Source organism: Manis pentadactyla, chromosome 4, assembly GCF_030020395.1.
Source record: "Manis pentadactyla isolate mManPen7 chromosome 4, mManPen7.hap1, whole genome shotgun sequence".
Classification (NCBI taxonomy): Eukaryota; Metazoa; Chordata; class Mammalia; order Pholidota; family Manidae; genus Manis; species Manis pentadactyla.
This window is the reverse complement of record NC_080022.1, coordinates 131,603,694-131,622,908: the sequence shown is the minus strand read 5'-3', so window position 1 is coordinate 131,622,908 and position 19,215 is coordinate 131,603,694. Positions and strand designations below refer to the sequence as shown.

Here is a 19,215-nt window from a genome sequence, read left to right as displayed (position 1 = left end):
CCTTCCAAAATAATTTTACTACAGGTAGATGTTAGGAAATTTTGAAGAAAAAGTATTTTTAAAGTAATACAAAACTGATTTTTAAACTCATGCCCTCTTGATTAAAATAAAAAGGGAAGTATGGGATAGTCAACCCATATATTAGTGTGTGTGTGTCGATTAAGGAAAAGAATTTCTGGACTTCGGTTAACAAGCCTATATGGGCAACACATTTTACACACTTTGTAGTTAAATTCTTGCTTTCCCCTTTCTTCAACTATTCTTACCTGTACTGTTCACATGCTCCTCCCACCCTTTTTTTGTTATCCTTATTAAATTCACGTTGAGGAAAGCTTGAGATGCTCATTTATACTAGAGTGTTGGTGTGATATCTTCTATAAGAGTTCCATTTAAAGATACTGGCATTTTAACAGGAATCAGGCTGAAGCCAAATGTGTTTAGTGAAGGGTGAGATGGTGGGTGGAATCATACCACAGTCCTGGACCACAATCTTCTGAAACCCACCCCAGAGATGTTCATTGTGGGCATTTGTGCCTGGCTTGTCTGCCTGTGCAGATATGGCAGCCACAAACACTGGCTAGCATATGGACACCTTGACACCTGGTGGCAGGTGCTCACATACACTCATGAGAGCATGCCCAGCAGGGCTGGAAGCAGCTTCTGTTCCCCAAACACTTTCCAAAGCCTCAGGTTCCAGGAAGTTGTGGTGAGAGTGCTGATTGCCCTTTTGTACCCTCTGCTTCTCTGTGGATTCCAGGAGGGCTGCTGTGTATCTGTCCATGGCAATGACTGACACAGTCATGCAGAGAGCAAAAGAACCCTACAGAAGGCTGTTAACAAAAGGCACAGTTAGGAAAAGGTTAGAGCTATGACTCCTGGCTTGATTCTTGCTGGCGGTCAGTCTGATGAAAAACCAACTCCTGGTTCTAGTCGATTTGAGCCTGGAGTTTGAATCACAAATCTCAGAGACCAGCCAGTCTGTTGTAGCCCAACAGTTAAGAGAACAGACTCTGTGCTGAGTTCACACTGTATCATATCTTATTACCTGTGTGACCATAAGCTGGTGACTTCACCTCTCTCTGTATCAGTATCCTCATCTGCAAAACTGGAATAATTGTGACTATGCACACAGGGTATTGTGAGCAATTCAGTGAGATAATGTATGGGAAGTACTCAGCATTGTATCTGCTCACCTATAAGTATTATTTCTGTTATTGTGGTGGTTGTTGACTCTAACCCAGAACACTGACATCAGCATTGTTATTTTTATATTCCCAGTCTCTGCATTGCCTATTGCATTCTGACATGATGGTCTACACTTTTCATCTTCCACAGAATCCAGAAGAGTGTTTGCGGAGAAAAGAACCTCTACAAAACTGAAGTTTGATATGTTTTCATAGGGTGAAATTCCCAGGTAAAATAGATGGTTCCACATCCAGTCACCTACAAAAAAAGCCTACTAGTAGATAAGCTCCAACCCTACTCCAGAGTTTCCAATCATCCTTAAATATGACCTGACAATGAAGGATATGAACATCTAGGAGAAAGGCCCAACAACAAACAGGGGGGTGGGGGGAGGGTGGAGAAAGGGAATCTAAAGGAAAGAGATAACACAGGAACAGAAGAAAACAGCAACAGGAAAAATTTTTTTGATTAATTATTTATTTGTTTTTATTTTTATTTATTTTGATTTGATTAATATCTTCAGAGAGATATGAGATGATATTGCATCAGTGAAGCAAATCAGGATATATGAAGAAAGAACAACTAGAAAACAAGAAGACTTCTTGGATATTCAAATAAGACACAAAATAAGAATTCAATAGAAAGGTTAGAAGTCAAATAGAGGAACATTTTGAGAAAGTATTACAAGATGAGAAAGAGATAGAAAAGGTAATGGACACAATGACATCTAGATTTTTAATACAAGAGATCCAATATTTAACTAACAGGTGTTCTCTAAAAAGAGAACAGAAAACTGAGAAATAAAAATAATCAAAGAAATAATACCAGAAAAATCCCCCAAGATACCAGAATTCTAGGACATGGATATTAAGATTGGAGGGCGCACCAAGCACAAGAAAAAAGAATGAATGTGAATGAATGAAGATCCCCTCCAAGGTATGTTTTCATGACATTTCAGAACATTGATAGTAAAGGGTAGAAACAACAGGTCCCCTACAGTGGGGCATGAATTAGAATACTATTGGGCTCTTGACAGAAACAATAAATTCTTGAAGGACTCAGAGCCACATCTTCAAAATGCTAAAGGAAAATTATTTTTGACAGATTTTTATACTCTGCCAAACTATCAATCAAATATGGAGCTTTGAACAAGTACATTTCCAGATATGCAAGGAATAAAATAATTTATCTGTCATTGAAACCTTCCTTAGGAAGCTACTGGGGTATGTGCCCCCACAAAATGTGAGTGTAAACTAAGCAAAATAATGGCATGGGCCCTAGGAAACAGCTCTCTAGTACACGGGAGTGGCAAAGTGAAGTGTCACGTTGACAGCTCTGTGGCAGGCCTGGAGAGCAGTCAGCCCAAGTGGAACAGGAAGAGGGATGGCTTTGGTGTGTGTAGTGCTGGTGACATCATCTCAGAACCAATGGCACCTATTCAGAGGGAGGCAACTGAAGTGACAAATGGGTCAAAGCATTTGTTAAAGAAGTATTTGAATACCAAATGTGTAACTTCTTCAGACTGGGAAGACAAAGACTAAGAAGAGGTCAAAATGCAATAAATCATGAAGCTGTGTGGATAACAGTATCACAGACAAGTTCACCAAACTCTAGAATAGTAGGATGGGGAAGTGAGCCATGAATGTGTTATTTATTTTACAAAGAAGAAAGTAACATAAGAGATTGTTATACAGAGTGAATATGTGAGTATAAGTGTATATGTATGTGTATGTCTATCCATACACACTTGATCAATATATATGAGTACATATACATATGTGTATACATATATTTTTAAAGATGTGATTATGCTTTGCAGGTCCATATCAGATAGAACCCTGTGTTCTTGTATCACATGGCTTAGTCATTCTCTTAGAGACTGAACTTCTATATCAAGGCCTTGTTTTTCCATTAGAAATGGGCTGGATCTCCCATCATTGAAGTATGTATTATGAGTTATAGCTCAGTTAAAACTTTTTCCCCCTAAGCTGTGTATAAGAATGTGATAATATCATTATATCGCTTTCTTGAGGACTTGACTTTGTGCCGAGAATTTCATAAACATAATCTCTTTGAATGCCCATAAAAATATTTGAGAAAGGTATCATCACTTGACAGATGAAGAAGTCAGGCTACATAAAGGTTAAGAAATTAATCCGAAGTCACAAGATTAGCAGGTAACAGAGCTATGACCAAGGTTGGTAGTCCTAGAAAAGCTGTGTGCATCCCTGCTGGTCCGTCAGAGGCTGAGCACCACTGGCAGTGACTCAGCGGTATGACCAGCCATAGTTCCATGTCTAAGGCCTCCAATCTTCTGGTCCAAGATTCATAGTGATTTCAAGGACACCAATTACATGTATGTTTTAATTTAGTAAATATATGGTAAGCAGTGGCCAGTTAGGGATCAGCTTTAGTGATCCAAATAGAAATTATTTTTAATTGGTGGGGGAAATTATTTATGTACTAATGAGGATGTCTAAAGTCCTTATGGTGTATCTGTCCTTATAAATCCTTAAACATTCCAGCTGGCAACGTACTCACAGGTGGAACTGAAGAGATATCCTGAAAGAGGCCTACTCATGATCTTGGGGGACCTTGAAGGATGCTGGGACCTGGGCCTGGGGAGGGGTCTCTAAGAGTCCATGGTCTAGCTTTTTGCAGTGAAGATCTAGAAATTGGATTTTAGCATCCTATTCACTGATGATAATACTTGAGAAAGATGCATTTCACGTATCAAATGCAGAAGTGATCTACCAGTAGGATTGATGCACTATTTGCTTAACAGGTATTTTTTATGTATCAAGCTAAAGAAATGAAGGAAATCATTGGTTCAGGAGTCTTTTCTTGATGGCAAGGCCCACTTAGGAGACCAAACCAAGTTGCTCTATAAGTTGCTTGGAGAACACAGGAGTAAGACCAAAAAAAGAAAAGAAAAGTTCTTTATTCTTAGGAGATATTTACACCAAACTTGGATAATAATTTTTAACAAGCTACCACTTATTGCATGCTTACTATATACTAGGTGTATTCTTATTTAATCATCACCATAGCTTTTGAAGATAGCTAGCTTGGAAAAGTCAAGTAACTTGTCCAAGTTCACACAGTCATTAAAAAGCAGAGATGTGGATGCAGGCAGTATTTCTCTAGAGATTCGTGCCTCACCACTGTACTAAATTAGTCAATTTTTGATCTCAGAGTCAGTGCTATCTCCTTCTCAGGGTTGTGATAAAGACACAAGAATAAATTTTATTCTTCATCCTCTGTGTCTGTCTCTTTTCTTTTCATCAGTCACCCAAAGTGTCATGGCCTCCCTCCAATGGGATTAATTCAGTGACTTCTCCAGTGGACCAGCTGTCCTGCTGAAAGAGCCAGCCTGTGCTTTGGCAGTAGGGACACCTAGCCTGAAGCTTTGTTAGTCCCTCTGGGGCAGGCTGTGGGGAATTTGCCAGATCTAATGATGCTGTTGGGAAGTACCTGCAAGTGAGGGTAGCTATATAGGCATCCACCTTGAGCCAGTGGAACCCAGAGCTATGGTAATTCACTCCGGAGCCCAGAAGGATGGCCCTTGACAACATCAGAAGGATATACAGGATCTCAGCCCCGATGGACAGCCACAAGACACCTGCAAAACATAGGATGACAGAGATGCTGGGCATTTAGAATTCAGAAGTACTACAATGTTCAAACCTTTGCTTTAGTTCACTTCTAAAACAAAAAACAAACACTCTGGATGGAAAAAAGCCCTAATACCTCTGTTGCATCTTGGAAATCTGGCAAGGAAAGAAGGCTTCCCAGATCTTGAAAGAGGAGTTTGTAGTTGGGAGGGGGAAAAACTAAGCAAAACTGTGATGTGAGGACATGAGAGATACAAAGGGTCTCTTTTCCCCCCATTCAAAATTAATGTGTTGTTTTGATTCCACCAGAGGACGTTATCTTTATCTTTTTAAAGAAGAAGATGCACAAGCTTAAACAGGGAGAGAAAGGAGTCCAAGAGTTTAAGAGCCCTGGTTAGAGACACCAAAACCTTATTTGTTTCTGTGTGAGCCAATTGTTTACCTTCTGGACGGGATCTCACCTGCAGCTTCAGGGAACTGTGTTGGATGTAGATGGGAATGAATAAAGGGAACAGGAATGGAAACTAATATTTGTAAAAGGCCTCCTACAAGGCCAGTTAGGTTCTGAGGATGCAGCAGTGAATGAAACAGATGTGATCCATGCCTCAACAAAACTTATATTCCACCTTGGAAAACAGATACAAAGACAGCAGTTATAAATTTGATGAGTGTTATAGGGAAGGAAAAGTCCTGTAGATTGTGGTGCCCATCCATCTCTTCCCATTCACCTTGCATGGGTGTTTAAAATTGGCTGTGGTGGGAGTATTTACACCATGGAAAGCAGTGAACACTACCCATCAGGTCCTCCCCACCCCGCCCCACCACCACCACCACCAAATATTAAATGGTTGTTTAACATTTTCCAGCACCACTGACCACAGGGCACAGGTAGTGAGTCAGTGGTTCTAAATTTTGGACTTGACTTCATGGAAAAACCATAAATAACTCTCTCTCATCTTTCCCCCCACTCCAATGAAAACAAGTAACCCAAACTGTGAGGCAGACTGGTGGATAGTACATGAATAAGGTATTTACCTCGTCCTTCAGCTGGTATTATACTCTGAAAACTCCTACACTTTTCACCTAGGAGATAAAGAGAATATATTCATAAATAGGAATAACCTTAACAATTAGGGGTAAATTGTGTTTCTAGCTCTGTAAGTGTATCCAGGGTCATTTTTTAAAGATTGGTGGGTGTGACAGACTTTTATTGTGCACAGACATGTGGTGCCACCTGCAGGAACATGACTCGGTTCTGTCCTGGTGAATCCAGGCTTGGCCATATGACTTTCTTTGGCCAATGAACTGGGAGCTAAAGTGAGGTGGGTCACTTCTGGTCAGAAGCTTTAGGAACCAATGTATTGTCCACCCAGTACTCACACCCTTGCCCTGTGATCAAAGAAGCAGATGTCTGGAGGGAGCCTCCAACAGCCTGGGTCCTTAAATGGCTACAGAGAAAAGCCATTTAAAAAGTACATGTAGAATGAGCTAGAAATGAATTTGTCAATTTAAACCACTGGGATTTGGGGGTTTGTTATTGCAGCATAAACCAGCCCATCCAGACTGATAGTGCAAACCTTAGATGAGTGGTTCTCAACTTCCCAAAGAACATTCATTATGATATGAGTTTCAAATAACTTGTTTTTGGTTAGAGGGAAAGCAACAAAGTTTGTGAAAAGTTTTTTCAAATGAATTAGAGCAGCACTTAGTATCTCTGTTATGAAGTGATCCAGCTACTTGCATTCCATCCTGCTTTCTGGAGTGTGAAAGGGAACGGAGGAGTTAGTGTGTGTGCCCCTAGCAGCAGGCCCCACCGCCAGGCTGACTCCATGCCTCACCTGTGAATACCATCTGTCATGTTGCACACATGGGCTGGGAAAGCATGTGTCGCTACCTAGGTTAGTAGTTCCCATGAAAGAGCTGAATCCACAAGTATCCACTTGGTGTATAATGCAACCAAACTTTGGTTTGGGGGTGACAGACGGAAGACTGGGACCACAGCAATTCACCCTCAGGGGTCCTGTCCCAGGGGATGCCTCACTCTCCATTACCACTTCAGCTCCAGATAGAATTATAGACCGTAGAGTGGGAGGAGCCTGGCGATCACCTGCTTCTTCCCTGAGCAGTGTAGAGGTGTGGCTCCAAGGACCTCTGCAGGTAGATGACTGGTACGAGCCAACAGGTAGAGGCAGTGTCAGCGTTAGGACTCAAGTGCACAGGGAGCTTCCCAATGCTGTCCCCTGTCATCACTGACATGAAGCAATCCAGCAGCCATAGAGAGGGTGCAGGGGATGCAAAGATGCCTGGGATGTGAGCTCCCAGTCTGGGCTGGTAGGAACTAAAACAGAGCAAGGTGGGGCATACATAGATCTTTGATCCTTCAAAGGAATGGCTTTCTTGTTTCTAAGAAACTCAGTAGTCCCCACATTAGCTTTGCTTTGAAGATTAAATGAGATAATAGATCATGGAAAGCATTTGGTGATGTATATAATTTTTTAATCACTCTATTGTATACCAGAAACCAATAAAATATTGTTTATCAACTATACTTCAATTTAAAAAATAGGAAAAAATACATGTTTTTCAAAATAAAAAAATTAGATTATATATTTAAAATTCACTTAAATCTTGTTGGAATAAAACGAGTTCTATTGGGGTCTTAGGTCTGCATATGATTAGCATAAATCATTATTTGTTCCTAGACTGTAAGTTCCCTAAGTCAAGGATCTTGTCACCTACCTTTTCTGGAAGTTTTCAGGGACAGAAGTAAGCTTGGGGTAGCATCTTTAGACCTCAGAAAACATTTTTCTTTCATAGGAGAAAAAATTCCAGGTGGGATTCCTATTCAAGAACTTACAATGGTTCTCTCTTCCTTCAGCGTCAAGACTAAATTCCTCTTCTACGTCCTCTCTCTGTCAACTTGACCTCCCAGCACAGAGCCCATCTTTCTGTTTCCATAGCACATGCCAGCATTCACCTTCTACCTCCTCCAGGTCATGTGGAAAGGCCCATACGTATGAACAGGTGCACATGGCTAAAGGCCATAAACTTTATGATTTGCCATGCTTGTCTTCATACAACCCAAGTGCCCTGGGGCCTCACTCCTTCTCATCTCTGCATTGCCCCTCTGCTAGGCTATAGGAAGAAGAGAAACGAAGGTTGATTTTATGATACAGCTGTTTGTTGAGCCGCCCTGCTGGGTTAACGTGCTGACTCAAATGTGTGCAGGGATTCATTTGTCACATGACTGTCCGCAACAAGCTGCCTGGAGGAGGACAACAGACTCAGAGACCTGGCTGCTAGTCTTTAGTGGCAGTGGCCTCTTCAGCCTTTTTATGACGTCCCCACTAGGTTAATGCAATAGGACATTTTTCCTGACTGACTCTGATTTGGCAGTCACAGTAGTATTATGGTCACAGCAGCAAAAATTTGTCCGAGTTCCCCCAGTTCTACCAAAGAGGTAGAAAGAAGTCATTTACCCATAAATCTCTACCCTTACCCTCTGCCCCATCAAAGAGCTGCTGATTTTTCACATCATCTCCTAAGGTCCTCACTACAATCTCTGAGTCAGGTCGGCAGTGAGAGCAGCAGATGGATGTCATGGACAGAACGGGGCATTTAAATCCGAAAGGCCTGGTTCTGCCACGGTCAGTAATCGTAGGAAGTTTCCTGACCACTCAGAGCCACCTTGCTTTCTTCATCTGTAGAATGGGAATAAAAAAATTTCTCCAGTGAGAAAGCTGTGAAAGTATGCTGTGAACTGCCTTACACTTTTGTGTGTGTTTAACTATTGACAGAGGCGAATACAAACAATAACATTTTATGGATTCGGAGGCCAGGTTCAGTCAGGAATTGAAACTGGGGTTTCCCACCTGAGACTCAGTAGCTTTTTCTACATCACCACCTCCATACCTCATGCACGGAGGACTAAGGGCATGTCTTGTCTTCTGAAGAGGCTGCCTTTTCCCGCAGGAAGAAAGAGAAGGCGAGATGCAGTGCCAGAGGCAGGGAGAAAAGAAAGTGAAGGCTAGCCAAGGAGAGCAAGAGAATTCACAACAGCTTAGAAGGGTGAGGTTAGCTTGGGTGAAATAAGCCAGGCCACAGTGACCTCCTGATTAATATGAATCCTCTGAAATGGTGCTCCTTTTGAATAAGGCCAGAAGGATTAAAAGGAAAAATCTTTATAAATCCTATGAAGCCAGGGAGGCAGGTGGTAGATAGCTGCTGCCGAGTGGTGCAGTGAGCTGGCCTGGGAAACGGCGTCCGAGGGCTCCGTGCGGGACTCTGGCAGCCCCCGCCTTCTTGTTCTCCACCCTCCTGGGGTGCCCAGTGCCCTCTGCCTTTGAGCTTCCTGGGCTTAGCAAAACAGCTTAGAATAAGAAATCGACACATTTATTGACCGATTGAACTACCTAAAGGGAAAAGCATTTTGTCTAAGCACTACCTTATCCAGGAATTGTCCTTTCAAATTGTCATTTCAGAGCTTGGAATCCAAGGTGCTGTCTCCCCTCAATGGCACTGTAGGCATTAGGAAGCTAGTGCAGAGCTAGTCAAGGTGGCTCATGCAGACAATGTCCTGAAATAACACTTGAGGTCAGGGGTCCCCTGGAGGGTCAGCTTTTACCATCACAGATATGGAGCTGATTCAGAGGGAAAATATCCAGCGAGGCCTCAGGGAGCAATGGAGCTGCAGAAGGTTGGACACGTGGAGGCCTCTTTCCTAGGTTTGCTCAAGGCAAGGAGCGTCCTCCCCAGGCTGGAGTCTTTGCTGCCAGGTCTCCTTACCTCCCCCTCACCCCTGAGCCCCTCTCTAAAGCATTGTCTGGGTCCTCTCCCATTCACCCACCATTGCAAAGCTGCTTTTTCTCATGTCCCCATCTTTCAGTCACTCATGATAAATTAAACTAAATAGCAGACATGTGCGTGGAGTCATCTCCAGTGGGGGTCCCCAGCCTACTGTCAGCTGTAGCAGGCTTTCTTGGGCCTAGGCAATGTTTTCAAGATACTTTAACATTGGGAAATTTCACTTGGAAATTCAGATATCTTCCTTCCCTCAAAAAATCAGAGCATCTGACCACATTGAGCTCAGAAGCCCACGTGACCATAAAGCTGAGCTGAGCAGAAGGCTGCCCCCTTCACCTGAGTGTGGGTTTTCAAGGTCATTGGCAGCCTAGGCTAGCCCTGCTTCCCTGCCTTTGTTACCAGCTCTGGTAAGCATTTATGGACAACCTCTGCTATTCATCTGTTGTTTTATTATCTTACATGTTGGCTATTATTTTAGTTATTATTTAGAAACAATTTATTTCTAAACTTTTTGCTTTAGAAGCATCTTGTAGCCCATGAAGGTGATGTTTCTCTGGGGAAAAAAGGTGCTCTGGAGAAGGTGCCCTCCTTTCCTCCTTCTTAATAAAGTGATAACAATGCTTAAAGACCCTGGTTTATCTGGATGACCTTTCATATTAGAAAATGCATGAAAATGTGAGCAGAGGTTTCTTTAAATTGATGGACACAAACGTATTCGTTGACCATGGGAAGATGATTGCCCTTCAGTTCAGTTTTGGGCACTGTGGGGTCATAGGGAGAGTCCGGTTAAGAGTTAAGAAATTTGAGTTTCACATCCAGCCCCATCAGTATCTAGCTCTACAATCTTCAGTGGGGCATTTCTTCCTCTAGAACTCAGTTTTTCCATCTGTAAAATGTGTCGATTGTTCTAGATCAGCCTTTTCCAAAGAGTGTTCCACCCAACTCTAGTTTCACAGAATATTAATCCTTATTCCAGACATTTTTTCCCTATGGCCAGCTAATCTTCGGAAACCCTGGGAAATGTAATGGTGAACAGGTTCCTTTATCTATAACAGTCTCAGAGATTTTGATATGCTAATGTGCATTGTGAATTTCCAAGAAGAAAAGGTAATATGCAACATTTTCCAAATTTGACTATCAAAACTCTTTTTATTAATTTTTATGAAGAGCATCTCAGAAGATACCTCTGTGGGGTAATCTTTGAGAAAACCCAGTGAGGCACTTGCTAAAGTCTGTTTCTGGCTTAACATCAAGTATATAAGAGACACATAAATCAGAAAAGGGTCAAGAAACACACTATTTCCACCTGGCTTTGTCCACAAATCATTGAGAGCATCAACCCTCCTTAGGCTTCAGCATGGGTCCTGATAATATATTTAAAAAACCTGTCAGTGGTGTGATCCTTGAGAAGGTGATATGTGTGTGTGTGTGTGTGTGTGTGTGTGTGTGTGTGTGTGTGTGTGTAAGCACCCCATGGTTTCTTGCAAAAGTACCAAGGAGACTACTGCTCTCTAGAGGAAGGAGCCTGAAGGAGCCTCACACGCCCTTCACTGTGCTTTTGGGCCCTGTCTTTTTTAGGGTGAAAAGGACCCCTTCGTCCCACCTGGGTAACAATTTTCATCAGAAATCTTGGGGACAGTTCATGTCACCCATCTGCACAGTGTTTGTGTGAATATGGGAGGCACTGGCACATGCAGGCAGGCGGTTTGCAGCTGTTTCCGGGCCTCCCTGAAGCACCCAGCTTTGACATCATCTGGAAGTGAGGTGTCCAGTCCCACCTTCTCCTCAACCCCAGCCCATGGAGAACCCTGGTCACTGGGGAGCCATGTCTCATTTTCTAATTCTTGTCCTCAACTTCAGGTTCTGCTATGGCCCCACCTCCCCTGATGTTACAAACAGTAATGCTTCTGATTTTCTCCAATTAGGCTTTTCCTTTCTAGGGAACGTTGTCTTGCTCGGTTCCTTATCCTAGAGTGACTGTGGCTTTGTGTTGCAGGAGAAGATACCTCAGGTGCCACTGAAGAGCCATGGGAGTTACTTCTTCTGTAAAGAGGCTTTGTGGAGACCAGCTCCACATACCAGCTGAGCCTGAGAGGAGTGGGTGGGGAGATTAAGAAAACACAGAGATAGCAAGAAAGACATAGAAACCAAAATTGGGATCAGGAGGTTCACTGACCACTGGTGGTGGACCAGTGACGCAGTTTTATTTCAGAGCACTACTTATATACACAGGCTCACTTCCTGTGACCTATCCCACAGTGATGTCACTTTCGGTGTCATCACTTCCAGCTGACCTCACACCCGGTGACTTCATTTCCTGCCCTCCACATTTCCCCCTTTTTTCTTTATTAAAAAGCTTCAGTGATAAAGAGAGATATAATAAAGAGTACAGCAAATAGAAGGTGCCCCAACACAGCCCTTCCCTACAGCTGCTGTTGGTCAGGTCTCTGTCTACCACCTGGGTCTCGATCTGAGCTGAGCGTGGGCAGCAAAGCAGCCATGGGGGCAGAAGACCTCTCTCAGAGATGGTGATGGTTCAGGCCTCTGCAAGGCTGGGGGGGTGAGGATCTGAGCCCCACCTCTGTTGGCCCCCAAGTTCACTCCTGATGGCCCCTCCGCGACTGTGCCTGTCTTAGGTTGTTCCTCCCTTGAGGAATCTTACCCGTCTCTGGCTAACCAGCCATCCTCCAGAGCCAAGCAGGGTGATGCAAGGCATGTGAGTGAGAGAGGAGCCACGTCCTTCAAGAGGGTCAGTCCTCTGTCTCCTCGGTTGTTTATGCCCCCATGGCCTCCACGCCCAGCACCTGCCTCAGTGTGTCCTCACCTGCAGGTGGAGCCACAGCTCTGGTCACATGTCTTGGGGGACCCAGGTTTTACTTCAAAGAGGGTTTTTGACATAAGGCGTGTGTGGGAATTCTAGAAAGGTCTGTGTTTAGGAAGGAAGAAGAAAGGTTACAGAAATAAATCTGGTGGGGGGAGTTCTCTCCCCTCTTTCTGTAATTGAAGCCATAGTTGATGTAGGTTCAATCTGTCTGCATGGATTTTTTTCTTAAGGACTTGCCAGCCAACTAATAATAAGTAAAACAAAACAATTATCACAAACACCAAAGCAATCAAGTATGAGAGGGTATGTTTCAGCATATTGAACAGGTTAAAGCCTTTAAGATGTTCCAGGACTTGTTTTGCTAGATCTCGAAGATCTATCATATCCACTCGGGTATTTTGGATGTCTGATATCTCTTGATGTAGGTTATGCAGATCAAGGCTAAGAGTTGTATGTTGCCTTGCCCCTAGGAGATGGCTGCGAATTTTGTGCCATTCCCATCGGGAACTGGTATAAGGTGCATTGGTAACACAGACGCTTTTAAATGCAGCATGACATCGGGTGTCAAATGTCTGGAGGAGGAAGGGTTGGCATCGTCTTGAAGGATCTGGAAAAGAGGTTGTAACTGTCCTGTGGTAAGTTTTAGAAAAGGTTGTAACCAATTAGTGTCTCCAAGTAATTTTTGGAAATTGTTCAGGGTATATAAGTGCTTAGTTCTTATTTCTACTTTTTGTGGCTGAATGATCCTTCATAAAATATGAGTTCCCAAATAGAAGAATGGAGCTTGCATCTGCACCTTTTCAGGAGCAATATGGAGTCTATGGGCATCCAGTTGTATTTGAAGCAGTCCATAAAGCTGAGACAAAACTGCGGGGTCAACACGGGAGCAGAAAATGTCACCATATAATGGATAATTTATGCTTCCAGATATTTGTCACATAACACTCAAGTGGCTTGTGCCACAAATGTTTGACACAAGGTGGGGCTGTTAGCCATTCCTTGAGGAGGGACTTTCCAGGGGTATCTCTTCATGGGTTCTTTAAAGTTAATCGAGGGCAAGCTAAAGGCAAAGCGTTCCCTATCCTCTGGATTAAAGGGATAGAGAAGAAACAATCTTTCAAGTCAGTAACAATGAAGGAGTGTTTCCAAGGGATCATGGTGGGGGAGGGCAGTCCCGGTTGGGCTGCTACCATTGTAACCATGACAGCATTACTTTTGCCGAGGTCCTGTAGGAGCCTCCAGTGACCAGCTGTTTCTTTTTTTATCACAAAGACAGGAGTGTTCCAAGGACTAAGAGACTCCTCAGTATGTCCAGCTTTCAATTGTTCGGACACTAGCAATTTGCAGTTTCTCCTGAGTCAGGGGCCATTGGTCCACCCAGATGGGCTTGTCAGTTAACCATTGTATTTTAGAGGCCGTCAATGTTAGGGAAGCAGGAGATACCAAGGCCCCTAAGGCAAATTTGGATGGTACCCTAGGCCAGACCGATCTTGGCGGGGCTGAGGGGAAATTGGGAATGGCCTACCTTGGCCCTCACTTCCCAGACCAGTTCCGGGTACATGCCCTTGATTCAGCATCATCTGAGCAACTTGAGGTCTAGGGCTGTAGAGTAAAAGTGACATTTGAGCTAAAACATCCCATCCCCATAGATTAATAGGAAGATGGTCAAGGATGAAGGGTTGGAAAGTACCTGTATGTCCCTCCTTGTCTGACCAGGTTAAAGCCCGAGAACTTTGTAGAGGACCCTGTGCCACACCAATACCTTGCAAATCAGCCATAGCCTCTTGGGTGGGCCAAGTGGTGGGCCAGTGCCGTAATGAAATGACAGACACATCGGCTCCAGTATCCACGAGGCCTTCAAAACATTTCCCATCAATCCGAAGAGTTAAAGTAGGTCGTTCAAGTCCTACTCGTTGGATCCAAAAGGCATCTGAGGAACCGAAGCCTCGGTTCCCTCTCATCTGAGAAGACTGACTCCAGCCAGTTTGTATAAAAGGCAGCACAACAAGTTGAGCTACACGATCAGAGGATAACATTTGAATAATTCTGAAAGGTGAACAACATATAACTTTAATTTCACCCATGTATTTGGAGTCTATGACTCCAGGCTGCACTTGCAGTCCTTTTAAATTCCAGCTACTCCTGCCTAAGATAAGGCCTACTGTACCAGGAGGCAAAGGACCATACACCCCGGTGGGAATAGCTTGAGGTCCTATATCAGGAGTTAGTATGAATCTGGAGGAGGGACTGAGATCCAATCCTGCGCTTCCTGGGGTTGCTCGACAAAGCTATTGGACTGTTTTGCGTGAGGAAGGACAGTTGAAGGAGTCATGGACAGGGCCCCCATTATTTGTTGGGGCCGGGGTGGGCCCCACTGGGAGTTTCCCGACAATGGTAGACCCTGAATATCAGTTTGTGACTTACATTCATTAGCCCAATGCCTGCCTCGGCGGCATCGCGGGCAAATTCCAGGAGTTCTATTTGGCTTTTCCCTCGGAAGGTCTTTAGGATAAGGGCACTCTCGAGCAAAATGGCCGAATAGTCCACAGTGAAAACATCTACCTTTAAGATGAGGTCTTATTCCTAATTGGGGGCGGGGCCGCTTTGTTGGGCCAAATGTTTTATGTAATTTGGTCGCCAGTGCTGCACCCTGTATGTAAGAAGTTCCCACGTCTGCACAAAGTTTGATAAAGTCAGAAAGAGTTCCTTTTTTTCTATAAGGCCGAATTAGATCCTGACATGTACTGTTGGCATTTTCATAGGCTAGTTGTCTAGCAAGAACATTTCCAACCTCAGAATCAGAAAATACTCTGGATATGGCCTGCAGTAAGCGAGACACAAATTCCTGAAATGGCTCGTCTGGGCCTTGCCCAATGCTGCTCAGCTCCTCAGTTGTAGCTCCTGCGGTGGGCAGGCTCCTCCAAGCCTTGCTTCCGCAAATGTTAATTTGCTGATAAGCCTGTAAATGGAACTGAAGCTGATCCATCAAGGGAGAATACTGCCCTTCTCCAGTCAGCATATCCAGACTGATGGGAATGTTATGCATTTGATTTCTGTTGGCCTGTTGTACACACAAGTCTACAAATTCACTCTTCCATAACAAATAATCACCTCCAGTGAGACATGCCTTAGCAAGTATTCTCCACTCATTAGGAATCAGAGCTTCAGTGGATATTACTTCCAAGCGAGTGAGGGTAAAAGGAGCAGTTGGGCCATATTGAGAGCAGGATTGCTTGAGCTCCTTCAAAGTTTTGAAGGGGATAGGATTATAATCTCTGACATTTCCATCTCCGTCCCTACAGAGGGAGTGGAACTCAGATGTGTCCTCACCCCACCTCTGGGCTTCTTGGATGCTATGCTGCAAAGCTGAGCCACTAGCAGGACCAGGAGTCGCTCTGATGATACAGGAATGGAATGTTCCCGGTTAGACTGATGACTAGGAGGGCATGGAGGTGTGGAGGAGTTCCCTGCTTGCAATTTACGGCTCCAAGGCTGATTAGGGCAGAGTGGTGATTGCAGGATTTTAGGGGAAGACACTTTTAGTTTTTGAAAAGCAGTCAAAACAGATCCAGTGTTGGAAGGAGGTGTTAAGGTGTTAGAGGATTTTGTGTTGCCCTCTCCTTCCATCTCAGACTCGGAGGAGTCAAACTCCTCCTGCTCACAATATAAGTCTTCCTGGCCGCCACATTGGACGCCATCGTCACCATATTGGACGCCATGTTGCCAATTCCCAGGGAGCTCCTCCTCACACTGCTGAAACTCTGTTAACAACTTTTGGTCATATTCAGGAGGTGGTGGTGGTAGCTCATTGTCTTGTTCATACTTGGGAGCTAATGGCTCACAGTCCACAGGTGCTGTGGCATTAGCCAAAGCCTCATAACCAGTGAATGGTTGTTTTAATTGCTCGACTATAGAGCCTCCCTCCAGAAGTCTGTCAGGCAAATGGGTAACCTCGGGGGATGGATCCAAACTTTCCTTCACTAAATTCCATAAAGCAAATGTTTCCACAGGAAAGTCCCGAGGCCCATTCAGGGTGAAGTGCTGTTTAAGCTGTAACCCCACTTTTTGCCAAATCTGCTCATTTATGGTTCCCTCTTCAGGGAACCAGGGGCAGGTTTCCTGCACAAAGGCAAGAAAAGCTTCTAGCTGCCGGCTGCGCACTCTACTACCGTGAGCACGAAGCATAGCTTTAAGCATATGTACAAAAATTTCTCGATCCTTTGACCCACACTGTCCCATGTTTATACCTTTAAGCATATAAACAAAATTTTACAGTCCTCTGACCTGGACAGTCCTTTGACCCTGATTGTCCCAAGTTTTACTCCTGACTCTATTGCTCCCGAACCTCCCTCTGGACAATGTTATTGCCGTACCTTGTGTTTTGACACGTCTGCCCCTCGGGGAGTCTCCTCACCTAACTCTCTGGCCGCCTGCAGAGTTGAGCTCTGCGGAACCTGATATTCTTCAGGTCCCCGTCACTCCGTTCTCAGGTCCCAGTTCGGGCGCCACCTGCAGAGACCAGCTCCCCAAACCAGCTGAGCCTGAGAGGAGTGGGTGGGGAGATTAAGAAAACACAGAGATAGCAAGAAAGACACAGAAACCAAAGCAGGGGTCAGAAGGTTCACTGACCACTGGTGGCGGACAAGTGACGCAGTTTTATTTCAGATCACTGCTTATATACACAGGCTCACTTCCTGTGAGCTGCCCACAATGATGTCACTTTTGGTGTTGTCACTTCCGGCTGAGATCATACCCCGTGATCTCATTTCCAACCCTCCACAAGGCTTCCTTCTTCTCCTCTGCCTTGTGTTCTGGTGCAAAGGCCCTGGGCATGATCTGGACACATGAGAGGGTAAGGCTAGGCACTGCCCCTTCACGGCCACCACTGGGGCAGGGATGCAGAGGGACAGGCAGCACCTCAGAGGATTCTGTCCTCCTGCCTTTTACTTAGACCTCAGGAATACACAATGAATGCTAGGAGAACAGGAAAAGAAAAGCTGTACAAGAAACTAAGCCTGAAGTCAGGAGAGAAAAGGGGCTGGGAAGGGGGCGCTCTCCTTTCCACCTGGAGGGCTGAGATTTCCCAGCAGGAAGGGGAGAACGTCCTGGCCCTGAGTGTGGGCTCAGGTTTGCAGCCAGGCTGCCTAGCGCTAAGGAGTCCAGTTCTTCCCTCCTCAGTTCCCTTGGAGGTCAAAACACTCTTTTCTGAAACGTGTATTCCAAATATTAACCCTTCCCTTCCCTCTTCTCTCTCATTTCGCTCACCAGTCTGCCAAATCCACAAGAGTTCTGAAGATGCTGTTGAACCAGGACTGTGCAATATAGTGAGAACGGGAATCTCCTTATTAGCTATGTGATCAGCCTCAGTTTCCTCATTTGGGAGCTGAGGAAATGATATTTACTCTGAATGCAGCCTGCTGCTTTCGAGGATTGCCTAAGGTAAAGGTCTAGTTTGTTAAGGGTTTTACTTCCGGTAGGTGCTCTGTAAAGGGGGTCCCCTTCCCACAGATGATGATAAAAGTCTGTTCTCATCACACACTGTTACAAGTGCCTTATGAGAACCCAGCCATTTAATCTTTATAGTAACTCCAGGAGATGAGTGCTGTTAGAGATCCTATTTTATAAGTGAGACAACTGAGGCCAGAGAGGTGAGGAGACTTGCTCAAGGGTACACAGGCCATCAGGGGCAGAGCTGGGATGTAAACCCAGGCAGTCTGACTCCACAGGTCCCGCTCGTGGCCCCCGTCCTGCACCTGTCACCCCCCAAACCTGAGGGCTGTGCTCACCTGCACAGCTGAGGCTCTCTTGACAGGACTGAGCCCCACGTGGAACCTGCGCTGGATGAGCTTGTCATCCCCCATCTCCCGGATGTCCTGGACAGCCTGGCTCCCATTGTCCCTCCTGCTACCACCACCATCCCTGCTGAGCTGGATGCTGTGCAGCCCCCCGAGATGGTCCTGGCACAGCGGCTGTGCCACCCTCCGGGTCCCCTCACACCTGTGGCTGCCCACAGCGGGAGGGAGAAGGCGAGGGCAAGGCAGGTGGGGAAGAGGGTCAGCGCCCGCTGCCGCCTGGCTCCATCCATGGCTGAATGAATGGGGATGTGTAGTGAGGCCCTCCCCCAACTCTCCACCTGGCCATGGCGCCCACCCCTCCTCAGCCCTCCACCTGGCATCTTTGTAGTCCTCATTCTCATCCCTCCCGGGAATCCGGGTACAAGCCCATGGCGTCCACGTGAGTGCCCATGGCCTGAGAAGACCCCGGTAGAAGGCAGGAGCTGGGACGGTTCCCTCACAGTGCTGGCCCTTCAGTCCTGCCCAGGGGGTAGAAGTGCGGAAGGATGGCTGCTTTCTGCTTTTGTCTTTCTTTAGTTGGGGCAAATATACATAAGATAAAATTTGTCATGTTAATCCCTTCAACTGTAAAGCTCAGTATGTTCACATTGTTGTGCAACCATCTCCAGAAATCTTTTCATGTGCAAAACTGAAGCTCTGTTCCCATTAAACAAGTCCCCTGTTCTCCCTGCCCTCAGCTGCTGGCAGCCACCATTCCATCTTCTGTCTATGAATTTGATAGGTACCTCCTATAAATGGAATCATACAGTATCTGTCATTTGGTGGCTGGCTCACTTTACTAGCCAGGCATCAGAATTCCCTTCCTTTTTAAGGCTGAAAAGATTGGGCGTGCTGCCTTCTGTCTATCCATTCCTCTGCCAAAGGGTGCTTGGGTTGCTCCCACCTTTTGGCTATTGAGGAGGGTGATGGTTTTTGACTGAAGACTGGGGTGGTT

General features: G+C 45.1%; 1 protein-coding gene across 1 annotated transcript; it reads right to left on the bottom strand.

Annotated features, from left to right (window-relative positions):
• Positions 1–514: 514 nt before the first annotated feature.
• GSG1L2 (GSG1 like 2) lies at positions 515–18,511 on the bottom strand. Its single transcript, XM_036927718.2, is given in 7 exon segments — positions 515–820; positions 3,447–3,522; positions 4,660–4,807; positions 5,835–5,882; positions 18,213–18,245; positions 18,248–18,442; positions 18,445–18,511. Coding segments are annotated over 7 exon segments (810 nt in total). The 3' UTR covers positions 515–577.
• Positions 18,512–19,215: the final 704 nt, after the last annotated feature.